The 18397-nt window shown below is 35.2% G+C and overlaps 1 protein-coding gene across 9 annotated transcripts in view; it reads left to right on the top strand.

Annotated features, from left to right (window-relative positions):
* Positions 1-18397, top strand: part of heph (polypyrimidine tract-binding protein 1 heph) — a 919983-nt gene that overhangs the window by 887495 nt on the left and 14091 nt on the right. For 7 of the 9 annotated variants that reach the window (XM_089634334.1, XM_089634321.1, XM_089634353.1 and 4 more), the window contains 2 exons: positions 15265-15487; positions 16378-16598. In XM_089634334.1, the coding sequence (XP_089490460.1) occupies positions 15265-15487; positions 16378-16598 (444 nt within the window). The remainder of the gene's footprint in view (positions 1-15264; positions 15488-16377; positions 16599-18397) is intronic. The other 2 variants (XM_089634359.1, XM_089634348.1) reach the window with 2 other exon arrangements.

The raw sequence follows: 18397 nt of genomic DNA on the forward strand, positions 1-18397 counted from the left end.
GTCTCAACCATTCTTTCTACGAACTTATAGTGAACAGTAGACCTTGCGTGCAAAATAGAATTTTCTTATTTAATAAATCAAAACTAAAATTTCATCTGAAATCATGAGATTTGTAAGTATGTACTTAAGTACCTACCTACTTAATTAGAAAGCTTTTTTTCAAATAAGGAATTATACAATTTATCCAAAGAAACGTCACTATAATGACAATTCTTTCTTCAAATTTTCTTCGGGCAGGTAGGAACCACAATATTGAAAAATGTGTATAAGAAAGTCCATACTAAACATGAAAATTTGACATTTGAAAAAGAATTTGAATCTTTACTGACCCATAGTCAAAGTTAGCCACCAGTCAAAGTAGTCTTGCTTGAATAAACAAGTGGATGCAGCAGATTTTCGAACAACACACAAACTTAGGGCACACGAAATTGTCAATAAACTCGTTCTGTTTTAAAAAGCTGCAATTTAAATCATAAAATGACCCTCGTATGAGTCATCCAGTTCCCCGTGAGCCTCCGTGTAATACATCCACCGGTCTGGACCAGCGACCAGCCTTGTGTACGCTTTTTACCAAATTGCTACGATTATTCGTATTTGGCAGTGATTTTAATTACCGATATCGATTTGTTTTTATGTTTGGTTAATCTATGCCCGTGTCCGGCCGCTCCCGACCCGGCCCAGGGAGAGTGGAATGTTTACTTTTTCATACAGAATAAATTTGAGAATGGCAACTGTTTGCGAACGGCTCGTGTTTCCAAACAGCCCCCATTGTATCGGTTGAATGTCCAGTTAGCGTTAATTCAGCGGCCATTGTAACGCGATGATGTAAATAATTGAATCAGCGGTTTACAATATGAAGCATATCGCGATATGGATGTTTGTTTGCTTTATAGGACGCGGCATTTCGAATTTATTAAAAACTTGTTATTGGTTCGTGTAATGATTTTTAAAATAATACAAACTGCTCGATCAAAAAACAGTTTAAATGAATAAACATTTTCAGCTTTTTCCGACTTATTATGCGAACCATCGAATATTACCTTCGTTGATCGTTGTTGTTTTAAGCTGAATATAAACATGCAGAATGTTTGCTTGCCGCACAAAAACACAAAGTAATAGTTTTTATTAATTAATGCAGGCTATCGCCAATGTTAATATACTGATTGTTGAAATAATATCAACAATGGCGGGGAAAATAATTATTTTATTTCTGTACTAAAGCTTGGCGACCACCCAATTGTACCCTTCGTAGCCCGTGATACGTGAAGAACTCCGGAATAGATAGATTTTCTCATCTTAGTGGAAGAATAGCAAACTATGCATGTACATATATTATGTTTTACGAGTATTTTGATTGACTAAAGTACTAATCCAGTTCCACAATCGCATAATCTAAAGAACTTCGCATTGAGTGACTAACTAAGTAACTAACTGCCAACACGCCGTTTCCCCGAAGGGGTAGGCAGAGAGGACGGACCTCCAAACAACTCGGTCTTGGCCAAAGATATTAGAAGAACGAGATATGCTATGTTGGCCGCCGGACCGTGGGCGGAGTACTACCTAATTAGGGTACTTTGAATACTATCGGGACGTGTACGTACAGAAATCTGTTATATGTATTAGTGCGGATACCTTAGCGTAAGCGAAGGTGTGCAGTAGTATTGGTGAACAAAACTGGCGACACTAGGCAAAACAATTCCACACAGTATGAACTGCTCATAGCACATCTCGTTCTTCTAATATCTTTGGTCTTGGCACACACTTCTTGCCTCATTTACATTCGCGCATCGTCTCATACATACTCTTCTATTATTCTGACTCTTGACACGGCCCGACTCAAATATCTGATTCATTTAATCGTGCCATGTCTTCCACGGGCGTCCCCGACTTCACCATTCACATTTGCGTCATATATTCTCCTTACACCTTTCTTTGCTCATTCGCTCTGCCATCAACCAATGCCCAAACCCTTAGCGTCCCTTTCTTAATCTTACTCATTACGCTTACATCAGCCTTGTACTCTTTGCGGATCTCCACATTTCTCACACGACCATACATGGTTTTACCACACATACGCCTCAGTAATCTCATTCGCATTGAGTGATTTCGACATATTTACCACTAAGTTAGTAACAAGTATGTATGTGGCTGTACTGTAGTTGTAGTTGTATTGTAACATTTTGGTTTGGTTTAGACATATTTTTCGGTTTCATGACATCTCAATGCAGTGGCAAATCAACACACCTAACGTAACCGGTGTAACCTATTTTTTCATTACTTTTCATGACTTTATATCTGTTTTCGAAAGTGTATTGATTTTACATATTTTTTTCATGACTTTATAAATTTAAGTTTCTGGTTACCATTTTTTCAGAAGCCTTGTTCAACTTTATATATGTCCTTCGATATCTTCAGTTTTACCGATTTGAATAATTTATTTTATTGGAATTACTTTTTTAATAACTTTAGTAAATAATAATAAATCTAAACAAAACATAGAAATAGAACAAGACATAGAAAATAAGACAGAGATCCTGGGTTCAATTCCCAGTTGCGACCTTGTCTTGGTTTAATTCCATTAATAAATTGAATTTGAGTTTTGTTTGGAAACTAAAAACCTAGCCCGAAGAAAAGTGAGACCCAATTCATATTTTCATAATTCAGCAGTTATTTTCCGAAGCTCGTCCCCAATAAAGCCGCAGATTTTTTTTTCTCGTACGGTTCTTAATTAAATTAATCTCCCAGAAATCTATTTGTGCTTTGTGTGGAATACTCACTTCAGCGTACACATTATTTCTTTACAATTTATATCTTATTTCGTCGCTGACTCCCTCGCCGCCATATAACCTCAATATCCGATTTATTTTAAATTTTCCAAGAAAACCTTTCTTTGCCATGGGCTTTCCCGCTTGAAAGGGGAATGCTCCTTTGTTATTATTTATCTTATTTTAAGGCTCCTTTTCTTATATCATTAATTAAATCTTGGTAATATACTCCGGCGGAGTTTTACCTCCGAAAATGTTTTCCAGTCGTTAATGGCGTATTTTAATTGAGAATCCCGAATCTCTTCATAGGCCGCGGCCGGTCATAATTGGCTAAATTTACAAAAACGTCCGACCGATTTTCTTTCTATTGTATTGCTCTTTTTATGCTGATGTATACTTTTTGAAACCACTCCTTTCTCGATTTATCTATTAGTACCGAGCACCGAGAAGTCCACTTACGATAATTATGTATTTCAATACTAATTCTTAATAGACTTCGAGGGTTTCCTCAAAGGTTCGATGAGAAGTTTTCAGTTCGTATAACCACTTGGAATTCTCATATGTTTTCAGTCATATTTCTACAGAAATCCTTATAAAAGAGAGGAAGAGCAGAACTTATTAGCATTAATTGTACTTTATAAATCTTCTGCCCTTGGAATGCCATCCTCCCTTGCCAATATGCCATACCTTTGCGTTTCAGGGGTAGAATGCCAATCGGCCGTCGCACAGTGGGCTGAAAATCGCCTTTCATAGACATAGAGACTTGAATTTTCAAGGGTATTTTTTTTGGCTAGAAATGGATTCTGCTGATCATTACTATACTATAAAATATTTATTGTTTTTGTGTTTAATTCATAGAACTCCATTTAATTTTTTTAAATAAATTTAAAATAAATAAAATTTAATAATGTTATAATAATTATTAATTTCTGCAAGTATTTCTGTTATTTTTACAGTTTTTAATGTGACAGCTTTTTCGGCTTTTGAGGCCATTATCAAACTGTGGATATGTTCACACGGCGACGACTTATTTGTATGATTTTATCTATCCCCACCCATTTAAATTTCTATAATGTTCAAAAATGATTCATTAGAATTGGAATAACCAAAATATTTGGAAATCCAGCAGTTTTTATACACCTGTTAAAATTAATGATCTAAGGGTTTTCTTAGTTGTTGGTAGGTGGGTGATTATGTTAAGGAATTATATTTTTTGGGTTTTTTGAAAATATTAAGCAGGGGAGAATTGATCATTTTTGTTTGATTATTAATTAGGGTTATGTTTGGATCATTACTATAAAATGTCGTACGAAGCAATTGCGCGTACAAATGAAGGAGTTTTAAGAAAAATTTGTATGGCGCTGACATTAAAAATGAGGCTATCTCTGGAATCATAAGGTTGGCCGTTCTATCCTTACACACAGATAATACTACTATTTATTTGTATTTTTTGACATACTTCATATTGGTGATTAAAATGAATCATCAACAAAAAAAAGATTTTTTTTCAACTTTAGGATTTAAAAAAAAAAATCGCACCTTGCGCCACAATATGAAGTATGTCAAAAAATACAAATAAATAGTAGTATTATCTGTGTGTAAGGATAGAACGGCCAACCTTATGATTCCAGGGATAGCCTCATTTTTAATGTCAGCGCCATACAATTTAAAAAAAAAAATTATAACTCCTTCATTTGTACACGCAATTGCTTCGTACGACATTTTATAGCATAGTAATGATCAGCAGAATCCATTTCTAGCCAAAAAAAATACCCTTGAAAATTCAAGTCTCTATGTCTATGAAAGGCAATTTTCAGCCCACTGTGCGTCGGTCGCCAACTGATCTTATTATCGAAATAACTAATAACTGTTTTGCAAAATGATGTTTTAGTAAATTATATCGTCTTTCCAGATTATTTTTTTATGAATTTATAAAAAAATGTAGGCAAAATATGTGTATCCTGTGTAGTTTTCCCAGGATGGCTACTTATATTCAGAGAAAGCTACTTATATTTAGTGTAATGAAGAAATACCAAAATGTTATTGAGTTTTTATTTTATTTTCCAGCTTGTAAATCGGAATTATGAAACTTGACCCGGAATTTTGCGACGCGCTTTTTCACAGATAAAATAAATATATTTTCAAATGACTAAACGAAAAGCAAGAATATCATTAAGGTACATTTTATCTTGCCAAGCAAACAAAATATATTTAAGTGTGCTAGGAGCATTTTTTAATGTTCAAAAACCATAAAATCGAGGCAAGTGCGAATTCGCCGACACACGACGGGTGTAAAAGTAAGAAATCCACCGTGGATTTCTTTACACGCTAGAGATTAATGAAAAATATGTTTTGCTTACAGCTACACGGAGAAAAAGGAGTATTTTTGATTTATTAAAATCCGGTTTAAAAACGGGATTGCAGGCCGTTTCATATTAAACTTTTAATATCGAAAGGCGTGTTCTTGCAACTGCTTTTTTCCTGATAATAAATACTGACGAAATGTGAAAAAAAATATTTTTTATGAGCACGTGTTCGGGCATCGCGATAACAAATTCGTGTTTTACTGAAAATTTACTAGGAAACCAATAATTTCATTCATTGAAAGCCGTCAATTCCGTTTTTAACAAGATGACGAATAATTAATAATAATAATATTCTTATTATAAATTAGCAATATTTTAAATCAGTTAGTTTTCTACGTGCACAATGATTTTTAGGCATATTTTCAAAAATATTATTGAGATTAGGTAATCTTCGTACGATCCTAGCACTAATATTCCATGAGTGTTGATTAGCCCTTGGAAAATTGTTCGGATACCGGATTTTTTTTTTTCATTTTCTCAGTACCTTGGTAAAAAAAATTCTTTCAATGGTTATAATGCATTCTCGAGTATTATTGAAGTAGGAAATGTATACGGTCTTCGCGTTGTTGCATTACAAAAGCTGTGGTAACTCAGCAGTAATTAAAAACACGTCACACTTAAGTAATATATTTACCCACAAAGTATATCAGGTAGCCATATTGTCTTTGAAAGTTTAACGACGAGAACGTTTGTTTGTTTTGTGAATTTCGCGAAAATGAATATCACCTAAAGCGCATTATGCTCTCGTGTCACCATCAAACTTTCACGTCTGCGTGTTTACCGTTACAACTTTGTATATGAAAATGGAAAACGTCAGTAGGGGATAAAATCCTTTATCACGACCTGAGCAGCCCCACAGCGCGTGCTTACCGAACACCTGACGCGGCCATGTCGGTCGTCAAGCGATACTCTATCTTCGAGTCTCTTGAAACCAAATATTAGTTCCATACATTTGCCAAAATGTTTTCACAAAACTTATCAATTTATTAATCACAATATTTTCTCTTCTTTCAACGCTCTAAAATATTCCTGATAATATTGAAACAATTTAAAACTTTTTTTCAACTATTTTATTTTTCTACCGTTACTGGTTTCAGCCTATAATGGCTATCTTAGGACTAGTGTAGGTTTAATTTTGTATTTACCAAGATGGTCATAAAAGACTGAAGAGGAAAAAACTTTTTTTTGTATTATATTGAAATTCCACCACAAATTGTCAGTATCAAAAATATTCCTCGAACTTTAACGCTAAATCTGCCGCTTTTTAAGCATTTTTATATTTATTTTTGTTATGTTTTGTTTGACGAAGTTTGAAATCGAATTTCAATTTAATTAGAGCTTTCTGTGTGACGTAGACTCTGGAGCTTTATTTAGAAATTCTGTTGGTGTGCTTAAGTGACTCTAGTGGATTAACTATCGCACTTTAAATGGCTGTAAACTGATTATCTCGACAGAAAAACTAAGTTCCTTCACTTTGCTCAATTATGCAGTCATTGATTCTCAATACCCAATCACTTGCAGCTCCCAGGTTGGGAGAAATTAAACCACTTTATCTTACTACTTGAAAATACACTTACACGAATTCGTTTCTTTTGTTGTTGTTTTTATTATATATTTTATATATGTAGATATTTAGAAAATAAACTATTACAGTTCTGGCTGACTTATGAGGTAACTGTTTTTCCTTTGAAAAGCATCGTTAATTTACTACACGGCAATATAACTCCTGTCGTATTGTTTTTGTTTTTAATTCGTAGAACTCCATTTAATTTATGTAATATTCATAAGTCGTCTTAAAGTGCCCTAACCGCAGTTTGAAAATGACCTTAAACGCCGAAACAGCTGTCACAATAATAAAAAACTAAAATATTTGCCGAACTAAATAGTAACATTATTAAATTTCAGTTAATTATTTTTTTATTTAAAAAAAATTGCTGGCTCTATTTGAATTTTATTATAATTATATCAACTTCGTTTATATTGTTATAATATGAATGTTTTTATGTGTTCTGAAATATACTGATTGAATATTCTTTATATGTTTTCTGTGTATATAATATATATGTATGTACGCTGTTCTTTTATGTATTCAGTAATATTATTATTCGCCTTCTGAAGTCATCTGAACTTATAAAACTGTTTGATAAAGCATTCTGAAGATTGAACAGCTGTCACCCGTAATACTAATTACCCAGCAAATTTTTTTTTAAATAAATTGTTTTTATAAACTGAATAAAATATATAAAAGAAAAACTAAAATTAAAAAATGGAGCTTTAATAAATGAGGAATAAATATACATATTATTTAAAATTGTTTATGACGCTGGCTATTGAAAACCATTGATTTGCTACGATTAACTTGTACCTACACTTTTCGTAAACGAACTTTTTATTATCTCGTTGCATTTGAATGTTTGAGAAGTTGTGACGTGCACATGGCCATTTTGTAGTTGTCTCCTGTTTGAGACAGAGAAATGAAATTCGTGACACCACACAAACCATAAATACACGGTTTAGTAACACAAATGAAACACTGTCCTTTCAGAGTAATTGCTACCATAAATTTCATTTTTACCTTCGCCTTTCTGAGTTGTAAAACCCGTCTCTATTGTCGCTTATTATACAAACTGGTTTAACTGCATGAAAGTTTTAACATTGTTGGTATATTCCAATTTAATGTTGATAGCGGAGTTAATGTCGAACGTGACCTCTCATTTAATTAGTGAAGATTTGAACTAAGGCCGAAGAAGAATATAGCATATTCAATACACGTTTTGTGATTATTTCATATTTAGGGGATGAAAGCTTTATCCAAAGTTCTGTAGAATTATTGTATCTGATAGAGTTTGTTGCGTGAGCCTTGCGCCGGTTCTCCGAAGTTCTCGCAGATAATCACCCTAATTGGAGGAAATTTTGATGAGGAGAAATTAATAACTCTCCCCAATTAGCGCAAAGTGCGAATCCATGTCCCACGCGTCCCGCCAGGCCTCGCCTGCCGTGTTACAGCACAGCTCCCTACTACAAGTGTACACTGTACACTGTATACTAGCACATCTAGCACTAGTCACTGTATCTACACTCAACAGCTACTGGCTACTAGCTACTGGCTACTTGCTACTGGCCTGCTATCCGCTACAAGCTACAAGCTACAAGCCAGGGAATATTGCATGCCTACCACTCTCCGCTGGATGTTCGCTGCCCGCTGGCCCGATACACAATGGCGATGATAGGAAACAATACGTTGTTCATTACTCGGATAGTTCCCAGTAACGACCTTGTTTGTTTTCTTGTTGCTTTACATGTTAGGAATAAACCCTCGTTTATCTCCATAATAATTTGGACCTAACTTCGGAAACAATCCGTGTAGACTTTCATTGGGATAATAATCGGTTCTGTGCTGAACTTGACTAGATTTTTCCGCTCAGTGAAATTTAAAAGACTCGCAAAGTCACGTCCCGTAAAAGCGGATAATGAGAGCGCCACACACGGTCCCGTTTTATGGGCACATTCAATTGACTCAGGCAAAAAAGGGAACGAACCCACATAAAAGCACCCATTTAATAAATAACTAATCGAAATCCATCCGGCCGGAGCACCACTAGTGATAATGCTCCCACTGCCCTCCTCTAATAATGTTAGAACGCTAATTGTATAATTTTAATTACTTAGAAGACTCATTAGTTGATTGCCCGAAAGACTTTTACTTTTCTTGTTGCTTCTCCACCCCGCTGCGATCCCATCTCTTTGACATTTGCTACAAACTTCTCTCTCAGGTAGGAAACATTGCTTAAAGATGTACAAACTTCCCCGAGGTGAATCTATGGCGTCGAGAGTCGACTGCTGAAACTTATCTTGCTACTGTGTGTGTTTATATTTATAGCTTGTAGCTAATAGCGCGCATAGCTAATTTGTTTATGCCCGGTTTCTCAAAATGAATCGCTCAAGTTAAGCTCATCATTGTGACGCGTATTTCAATCACCTTTATATCTGAGATAATTTTAGTTATCAATGTTTTTATAAGAACAGTATGTTAACATTTTACCATCAGGTGTTGCACCAGATAACTGTGGAGCAACGCGCCAAGTTTAACATTTCTATTTCAGCTCCAACACAAATGGCTTAGCCTTTACTCCCCTTTCTTATCCTTCTGCGAATACAGCAGCTGAACTTTTAATATTATAGCTACTTATCAGCTATCTATCAACAAATCACTCGCAGGAAACATTTTTGCTAAATTACTGATGATTTTAAAAAAAAGTAATTATCATCATAACTAGAAATCTTTAATATAACTACCCACATTATGTACCATAAAACAGAAGAATTTTATATTTTTTTCTATTAAAATCGTGGTTAACACCGAGTAATTTAATATTATTTAAGTATATGAAAATAGTTTCAACCGTCGTCATTTTGTGAACATTAGCACTAATTAGTGTTTGGTTGGTTTTAGTTAGACTTCGTGATGAAAAATCTTACCCCTCTCTCGCTAATTTAAAAGCATTCCCTTGAAAATTAACATGATTGCATATAATTACTGCACTTGTTTCTCCCAATTCTCATTTTTTCTCGCTATACCCCAACAAAAAATGTATAATATGTAATTATAAATCCCTTGTGATTGGGGATACACGCCGAAATAGTATTTATGTATAGTTGGTTCTAGTCAGGTAAGTTTTTAGATTTTCACGGCCAAAAGCATTTTTGTTGTTTGTTTTTGGGGTGTTATGCCGTGTTGCGCTAACTCCTTCTTTAGCCGACGTTTCGGACAGCGTTGCAGTGTCCATCATCAGGGCAGATCCGGTAGATCCGAAGATGTGCCCTGATGATGGACACTGCAACGCTGTCCGAAACGTCGGCTAAAGAAGGAGTTAGCGCAACACGGCATAACACCCCAAAAACAAACAACAAAAAAAGTTGGTTCTGTGTCCGAAAATTCCGGGAAACTAGTAAATCGACATCACACAGAGAACTCAAAAAACCTTTTATTTTATCGGAGCATTTAGTTTTTTTCACTTATTTTCAGCAACTAAGGGAACTTTCGGCAAGACTTTTGGATGCCGGATCTTATCTTCGACGCATTTTAAAAGACAAAACAGTTGATACCCGTAGCGACCGATTTAAAAAAAAATCCATCTTCGGACTCAATTTACTCGAAAACGAAAGCGCAAATTAAAAAGTTATCTAACGAAATCGACTCCCGTTAACTAACTGATATTTAATGTAAAAATATTTTAAAATGATCATCTTAAACAACACAAACACGGTTTGAGCCATACACAACGTGTAAATAGTTTCAACATCCACAAAAATATTTCACCGATACATAATAACTCATTTGTATTACAGAGGCTTCCTTTGTCTAGTGATTCCCATCTCTTGTCCGCTGCGTTGTGATTCCGCGCCCGAAGAGTTGGGGTTGTGTTTAACAATTTTACATCTTCATATCCAAACCTCGGGATAACCCGCCGCTAAGTAACAGCAGCTACTCCCGAATACGCTGTAAAATAAGCAGCCTAATGGTGGCCCCGATGTAGGGAGTACCAGGTAGCATATAGCGGTGTAGCCAAATAGCTAGCAGCTACCTAATCCATATCTTCTTACTCCGTACTGCGTGGCTTCGTGAATATTTCACTCGGGAATGCTATTTTTATTTTCTCCGCAGAGGGATGGAAGATGTTACTGCTAGATGGATGTGATACCATTAATGAAAAATCATATTTTGATAGTGAAAAATATTCTGTAGTTACTTTTTATGCTATTTACTTAGCTTCATTTACCTGTATATGATACGAACTTTAAGGATTTACTTTTTATCTCGCATATTTGTTTACTTTTTCACCTCGTGGCTACTGACTCTAATATATGGTTATGTTGTATAAGATATATTTGCAGCTTTTAGGTAGAATTGGAACTTTTGGTATTTCTACTAACAGACTTACTACAAAACGTGGTGTAAATATTAGGTACTCGGCCCGCACCGTCAGAACGGTGAAAACTTGACTTAAAACCATGGTCTTTATTTGGTCGAAACGGTATTAAACCAGGTTCAAGGCCGGCTTTACCACTGCACCAACGTTGAACGGACGCGTAAAAATGAAATTAGTGAGACATTAAATATTTTACTTGTTTTTTATTTATATATTTATTGCAAACAGCTGTAAAGATACGATACGATTGTTATTTCAGGTTCATACAGTTTATCTTTCAAGAAATTTATCCAATTAGTTTTGCGTAGATTCATATTTATTTTTTAATTTTTGTATGACAGTTTAACCATCCATTTAGAGCGCCCACAGACGAGAGACTTTAATCGCGGCGACAGTTACATTGCTGCAGTTGTTTCCCTAGATTTCAGATTTCAGAATGAGTTTGTAACAAGTACCGAATTTCCTTAGAATATTTTCGTTTCCAGTTGGGGTGGCTAGAGATTTTCACACAGCAATTTCCTCGGAAAATTTGAAATTTACCCTGAATTTCAAAATTTAGTAGTCAATATTCCAAAATATCTCTAGAGTGTTGTCTTTTTCTCTAAAAAGTTTTTTTCCCCTAAATTTAGGGAAATTTCCCAATCATCCACTGCCATCACTGCACTAGAAGACTTTTTTTGAATTGTATCTACCTTGGAAAAGTTTCCAACTGTCGCCGCTTCTAAGGTCTCTCGTCTGCAAGCACCCTTACAGTATAGGATTTATTTTAGCATTCTTAGCATTTGGGAAGATAAGTTATGTATTATGATGCATAGCACAAAGGGTAACAAATTATTATAATCAATAATTAGTCGCTTGAAATGTCCATACAAATTGAAAATATCTCCCGAGTAAAAATAAATGCCGCCAACGGGAATTGAACCCGCGCCTTCTGATGTCCGGTCAGGTGCTCTGGACCACTGAGCTACGTCGGCTTATTTCCAACACGCCAAATAATTTAATATGTACTAGTACATCTTTCAACAATTACTGCTTATTATTTTTTTTACCTGTAAACAACCAACTTTATTTTGTAGGAAAGGCTTTTTTAGTGCTAAATTTCCCACTAGATGGCGTCGAGACATATTATATCTACATTTGTTGGTGAAATATTAGATTGATATTTTCATTTTGTATGGATATTTCAACCGACTAATTATTTCTTATAATAATTTGTTAGATAAATTAAACTAAGTAAAATACCATTGTTTTGTCACGATGTCCTAACATGTCTTCCTAAATAATCATAACATTTTTGCATTTCTTCATGATATATTATTAAGACAAACGCAGGTGTATGAACACGTGTTCCGACATTATTACGATTATTTACATTTGCATTATCCATTTTAATTTTCCGTGTACATTTCACTCGATTAGTATCGCTTTTTCCGTGTATTGAATTAAATTTCCTCCCTTTCTCGTTACCTGTCGATCCCCTAATCGCAGTTATTAGGAAAAATAAAAAGTGAAGCCATCGCCAGTGAAACCAATTAATAAGGCACACCCGTTTGGCCCGGGAACTTTCCTTTATGGAGCTTAAAGCGAACGCCAGGCGTTATAATCGTGTTGCTTTTAATAACACTCCAGCTATTGCTGCTAACGGAATTTAACGCCTTTTTATTATGCCCTCTATTCGATTTTCTGAATTTTCCACGACAATAAACAACTTCATAACGATTTAAAATACACCTAAGATTATAATTTTACGCAAATGCCGTCATATTCGGATCGTGCTGTTCGTAGCAAACGATCATCTGGGATTACCACTTTAAAAGTATTTTTCAAACATGTTTTATTGTAAAAATAAAGTCACATTGACGGACACTGATTTTTGAAAAGTTGCGAAAAAAAAGGTTGGTGCTACCGTACACGGAGAAAAATGCATATTGCTGATTTATTGAAATCCTGTTAAAAACGTGATTTCAATCCATTTCCTAAAAAAAAATTAATCCATTACGAATATATAGGATCACGTGTTCACGCAGGTGTTATTTTTCCTGATACATATAATGACGAATTGTTACAATATTAGAATTTTTATGAACACGTGTTCCGCCATCCTAATAGCATATTCATCTTCTACCGACAGTTTGTTTCTGTTTTTAACAGGAATACGAATAATTTGACAAGATTTTCAATAAATTGTCAATATTTTATATCAGTAAGTTTTCTTCGTGTATATGATGTCACATGTGTTTTGTAAAGTGGGTGAAATTTTTTTAACCCTTGCTTTTAATTTAATTGTAATTCTTGGGTGACAATATCAGGTATAGACATGTTCGCGTTTTTACACAAATGGACTTTCTACATACTATAGTACAAAACTTGACTTCGCTGTCCGTTGTGTCGTATTGCGTACATGTCTAAGACATAGATATATTCAGGGTATCAAGAGATGTACTTGACTTATTTTAGCTTTTTCCACGTGTTGTCACTATTCACTCAGTCTAGTAACCGACCAACCCCTCACCCCGATCCTAACTGTCCAATACTTGCTGTTTTTTGTTTTTGTTTTAAAAACATCAAAAATGTCACCGGATTCCTATTGTTAATCTACTTAGATAAAATATCTGCGGTGTTTGGTGATTTGTAGTTGCACAATCGGAGATTGCAATTGAATACGTTTTTCAAATTAACTACTCTGAAAAAATATATTTTTTAAATAAATTGATTTATTTCGTTAACTTTGGGTTTTAAGTACAAAATTACTTTAAAGTTTTCCAAATTGCCTAAACCTATTATATTTTGTTTTGCTAATACTGCAGATCAAATCTGTACATGTTTTAAATACGAAGTTGAAGAAAAGTAAACTTAATAAACACGTTTCGATAGTATTTTATTTTTGCTACTTTTTTCCTTTCGTTTTATTAGTTAAGTTACCCGTGAGTATTATAATTATTAACCCTCCAGGCTAATTTGTTAGCTTTTGGGAACAGCTCATACTTTCTCACAGAAATCGTTGTTTCACCCTTACGGTTGTAGTGAGTAAAATGATCTAAACGAAAGACAGAGAAAACACCACGCTTTATATTCAAATCTAAGAAGTAAACCACAGAAAAAAATAAATTTGCACCTTTATTACACCTAAGGTTCCGACCGCAATTCGAAAAAAACTTATGAAACTTCGTGATTTTTTTATTAATTATTTTCATGTGAAACGACAAAAAAGTGCATACGTTTACACTAAACACGTTTCTAGTAAAATATGTGTTTAAAAAAAATAAATCTATTTGAATTCTATTTTTTTTTAATTTCATAAAATACATGTTTAATTTTAATAATAAAATTAGGAAACGTATTTTATCACCTTTCAAAAACAGTTTTCATTTTTCGGATACGTTCAGAAATATTCCATTTCTTTGGATTTTATTCAGAAGCGGAAATACTCCTACCTTCTGGCAGAATATGCCGAGTTAAAACAAAGGCTTTGTAAATCGTACCTGTAATAATATAATGAAAACTTTTAATTATGTAATTGCATTGCTCAATGAATGCTTCATTATAAAATACATATCATGTGTTAAAATTACTTTAACAGTATTGTTAAAATAACTTTAACAGTAATGTTTTATTGTAGGTAATCGTTATTTTAACGCCAGAATATTTATCCTGCCTGCTCTGAATGAAATTCCAGTTACGAGTGAGCCCGAGTACATTTTGTACATTTTTGAAATTTCAGCAACTGAAAATCTCATTTTCAAAACAAACAATTATAAAATATTTCAGTGCAGACAAATACCGGGGGAAACACTAACTCGCTTCATAAAAGGGGAATTCCGCATTTTCATATTTGTTTTTAAAACAGGCACTTGTATTATAAGGGACCCCGACTTTACATTTAATTATTTTCTAAGTAGGTAAGTATTTGATCTGAAAATAAATAGAAAATGTTTATTCATTTGCACATAAGGAAACCTGGTTCACCTTACACATTTTACTCAGTTTTCATTTATGTTTCAGTTGTTACCTATGTGAACCCTTTGAGACAACCTCAGGTGATGACGATTAAAAATGTGCTAAAAAATAAAATTAGCGAATGCTTTAGTGGATCCAATATTGTTTTGTCACATCCGTCCTATCCAAAAGAAGCATATTCTAGTAGAGAATTACACACGGCGTAGTAAATTGCTAACTAATTAGTTGTATTTTCAACTTTTCCAGGCGCTGGACGGCCAGAACATCTACAACGGCTGCTGCACGCTGCGCATCGACTACTCCAAGATGTCTCTGCTGAACGTGAAGTACAACAACGACAAGTCGCGCGATTACACCAACCCCGGCCTGCCTAGCGGGGACGGTGAGCACATGTCGCTTGGTGCCGCCGACCTGCTGCCGTCACTGCTGCTGGCCGCGAGGCCCGGGCTCGCCAGGGACCGTCTCTCAGGTAGCTCCCTCTTGCATCACCTGTGTGTCCTCTACAGCTTTTCTGCCCACTCATTAAGATTGTCCCGCAACAACAGCTTGCCCAAGTTCGGCTGGACTCTTCTTACAATAGCTTTGCAAAGATTTATCCTTAACAACAGCTTAGCCTAGCTTTGCTGTGTTATTCATTTAATATTCGCTGCAGCTTGCCCAAGCTATTTTCTCGCCGCCAAATGGTATTTCTGACTCGCTAAACCTTTACCTAGCTATATAAGAGGTCCTGCTTGGTTTCCAATATCTTATCAGACTCTTATCCACTGCAGCTTGTCCGAACTATTATTACAATTGCTTCACAGGGATTGATCCCCTACTGCTGTTTCTGTAATATTCTGAGCTGTTTTTTTCCAACAGCTTAAGCTACAGTTCGCACTAATTTGAATAGATCCGCTATGACTTTTCAGAGCTATTCTGGCAATGGCTCGGCAAATATTATTCCACTACAGCTGGTCGAGCTATTCTTTGAATAGCTTGCTGAGCTGTTTTTATCCAATAGCTCAACGCTCAACAAAGATTGTCCCGTTGCAGCTTATCCAAGATATTTCTTCTTTCGAGGAGCTCTCCCTTGCATCTGAGAAATCTCCTATATCTATTCATGGTTGACAAACTGTAATGCATCCCTTTGAATATTAACAATAAAAACAAAGCAAACCAGTAAAATATCTTGACGTAATATTCCATCAAATAATGCACGTGTGAGTACTCATTATTTTGTTTCCCTTTGCTTATTATTCTGAACTACTAATCTTAAAATGAAAACTAACTCTATTTCCATGAAGGTCTCGTGGAATTTACTAACCTAACTGAATTCCTAATTCGGCTAATCCCGAAATGAATGGTCATAAACATAAAAAGGTCTGCCGTACATTGGCTTTCTAGGAGGCCCAGGCGTGTTGGCGCCGCCGTTCGGTCTCGGGCTGGGGGGCGGGGGCTACGCCGGCTTGTCCGGGGGCCTGCCGGGCTTTGGAGCCCTGGCGCTACAGGGGGCCCTGGGGGGAGCCGCACCCGCCCTGCGCGCACTACCGCAGCCGCTGCCGCTCGCCACAGTCCTACTCGTCTCCAATCTAAATGAGGAGGTATGTTTATCAATCCCAATCTCAATATGATGCCGCTGATAGCTCTTTGTAACCACAACTAATCTATTTATTTATTTTGATAAATTGGCACACAACTTAGTCAATAAGGTCCTTTTTCACAGTGAGAAATTCCAGTTAAAATATTCGTTTGGTAGATAAATATTATATATTGTAACGAAGAACGTAGATTCTGAAAATACAAGTTTTATTGTATTTGGGGATTACCCGGGATGCTATCGCATACAGATTGACAACTAACTATGTGACGTCATCTGATGCCATTTTCCCTTCGCGCTATTTAACACTTCGAATTTATCCCGTTTTATTTAGTTTTAAACTATCTAACTATATTTTCTTATTTTACCTTGAAAATGAGCTCAACTTTTACATTTAAATTTACTGTGAATATTTCAAAATAATTATTAAATTACTGGAATTCCTCATTTTGACTTATAGGTTGTTACCTCTCTATCTGTATCTATCTCGTAAACGACCCTTTTAACGGAAATTTTATGAGAGGGAGAGGTTACGACGGAGCTATCAGCGGTATGCCTTTATCTGAGTGATACTGTTTTAATGCTTAGCGCCGTAGTTAAAGATCGCTACAGCCACTGGAGTTTTCATTACTTATTCATTAAAACACGCAAGAACGGGACTTGTTTAGGCCGCAATTCTCTTGATGAAAAGGATAACACTGTCATTTCCCACATCAGACTACACATTTCATATTTTTATTCAAATACCTGGTGGTAGGTTCAATCAAACCAAAATGAAATTAGCATCTTCCTCGTAAGCCTTCTCACAGGCTTTTTTGTCAAAGGGGAAGGGTGGAAACATCATTTTGGAAATTTTGGAACTAAATCATTAAACTACCAATTATTCATGTTGATGTATTTTTAATATTTAAATTGATAAGGATTTTTCGGTTGTGTCCAATCCTGGTAAAAAGCTTACAAATGTCAACATTTAACGGGTTTTAATCTAATCGCTGTTATTCTAACATTTCAGATACATTAACAACTTACTGGATTTGATTTATTGCCATAAAAATTTAAATCTTCGCGGCCAAATAGTGTTAAACTGCTAGTGACAAAAAAAAATTATTTTCACTCTCATTTACGAATAATACAAAATCGGTTTTATTTTCAATTAGCTTTTATAATACTCCCACAATTGGGGCAACTACTCATCTTCATATTAATCAACATGAGCTTTAACACTATACGTCATGAGCCTTTCAATTATATTCAACAACTTCTCACATCAACCAAGAATGGTCGTTATTTTAATTGAATACTTTACCTTTTGGTTATCAGTGGTTATAGCTATCGGTTTTCCCACATTATCTCTCCTTTTTCTTGACCGCCCTATCTCGTTTTTGAGTTGGTTGATTTTTGGGATGTTGAACTGTGTTATGCTTTCAACTCCCTCTTGAGCCAATATGTCGAACAGATTGTGATTGCTATATCTGTATAACCTGTATTTTTTTTCTCGATACCTTCGACACTGATGCAGTCACAAGCACTTTTACTTATTTAACAACTTCCACATGAAAATGGGTCATTTTTATGACTCATTATTATGCTTTACAGCTCAGCTCTAAGGCCTGCTAGCTCTTGTATTTCTTCTTTTCTACAACATGATGTGTCTCTGTTGAATCCATAGGTCATGAACCTGTGTTCTGTGTTCACTTCTCCCTGTTCTTAAAAAGAACCCACGGTCTCAAAATATCACCAAAAGACAACATTGAGCCAAAATCCAAATGCTGCACCTTCTTTTTAAGTGCACTCATGTAACAT

The sequence above is a fragment of the Hesperophylax consimilis genome, chromosome 1, assembly GCF_061612785.1.
Source record: "Hesperophylax consimilis isolate HC1 chromosome 1, BYU_Hcon_1.0, whole genome shotgun sequence".
Taxonomy (NCBI): Eukaryota; Metazoa; Arthropoda; class Insecta; order Trichoptera; family Limnephilidae; genus Hesperophylax; species Hesperophylax consimilis.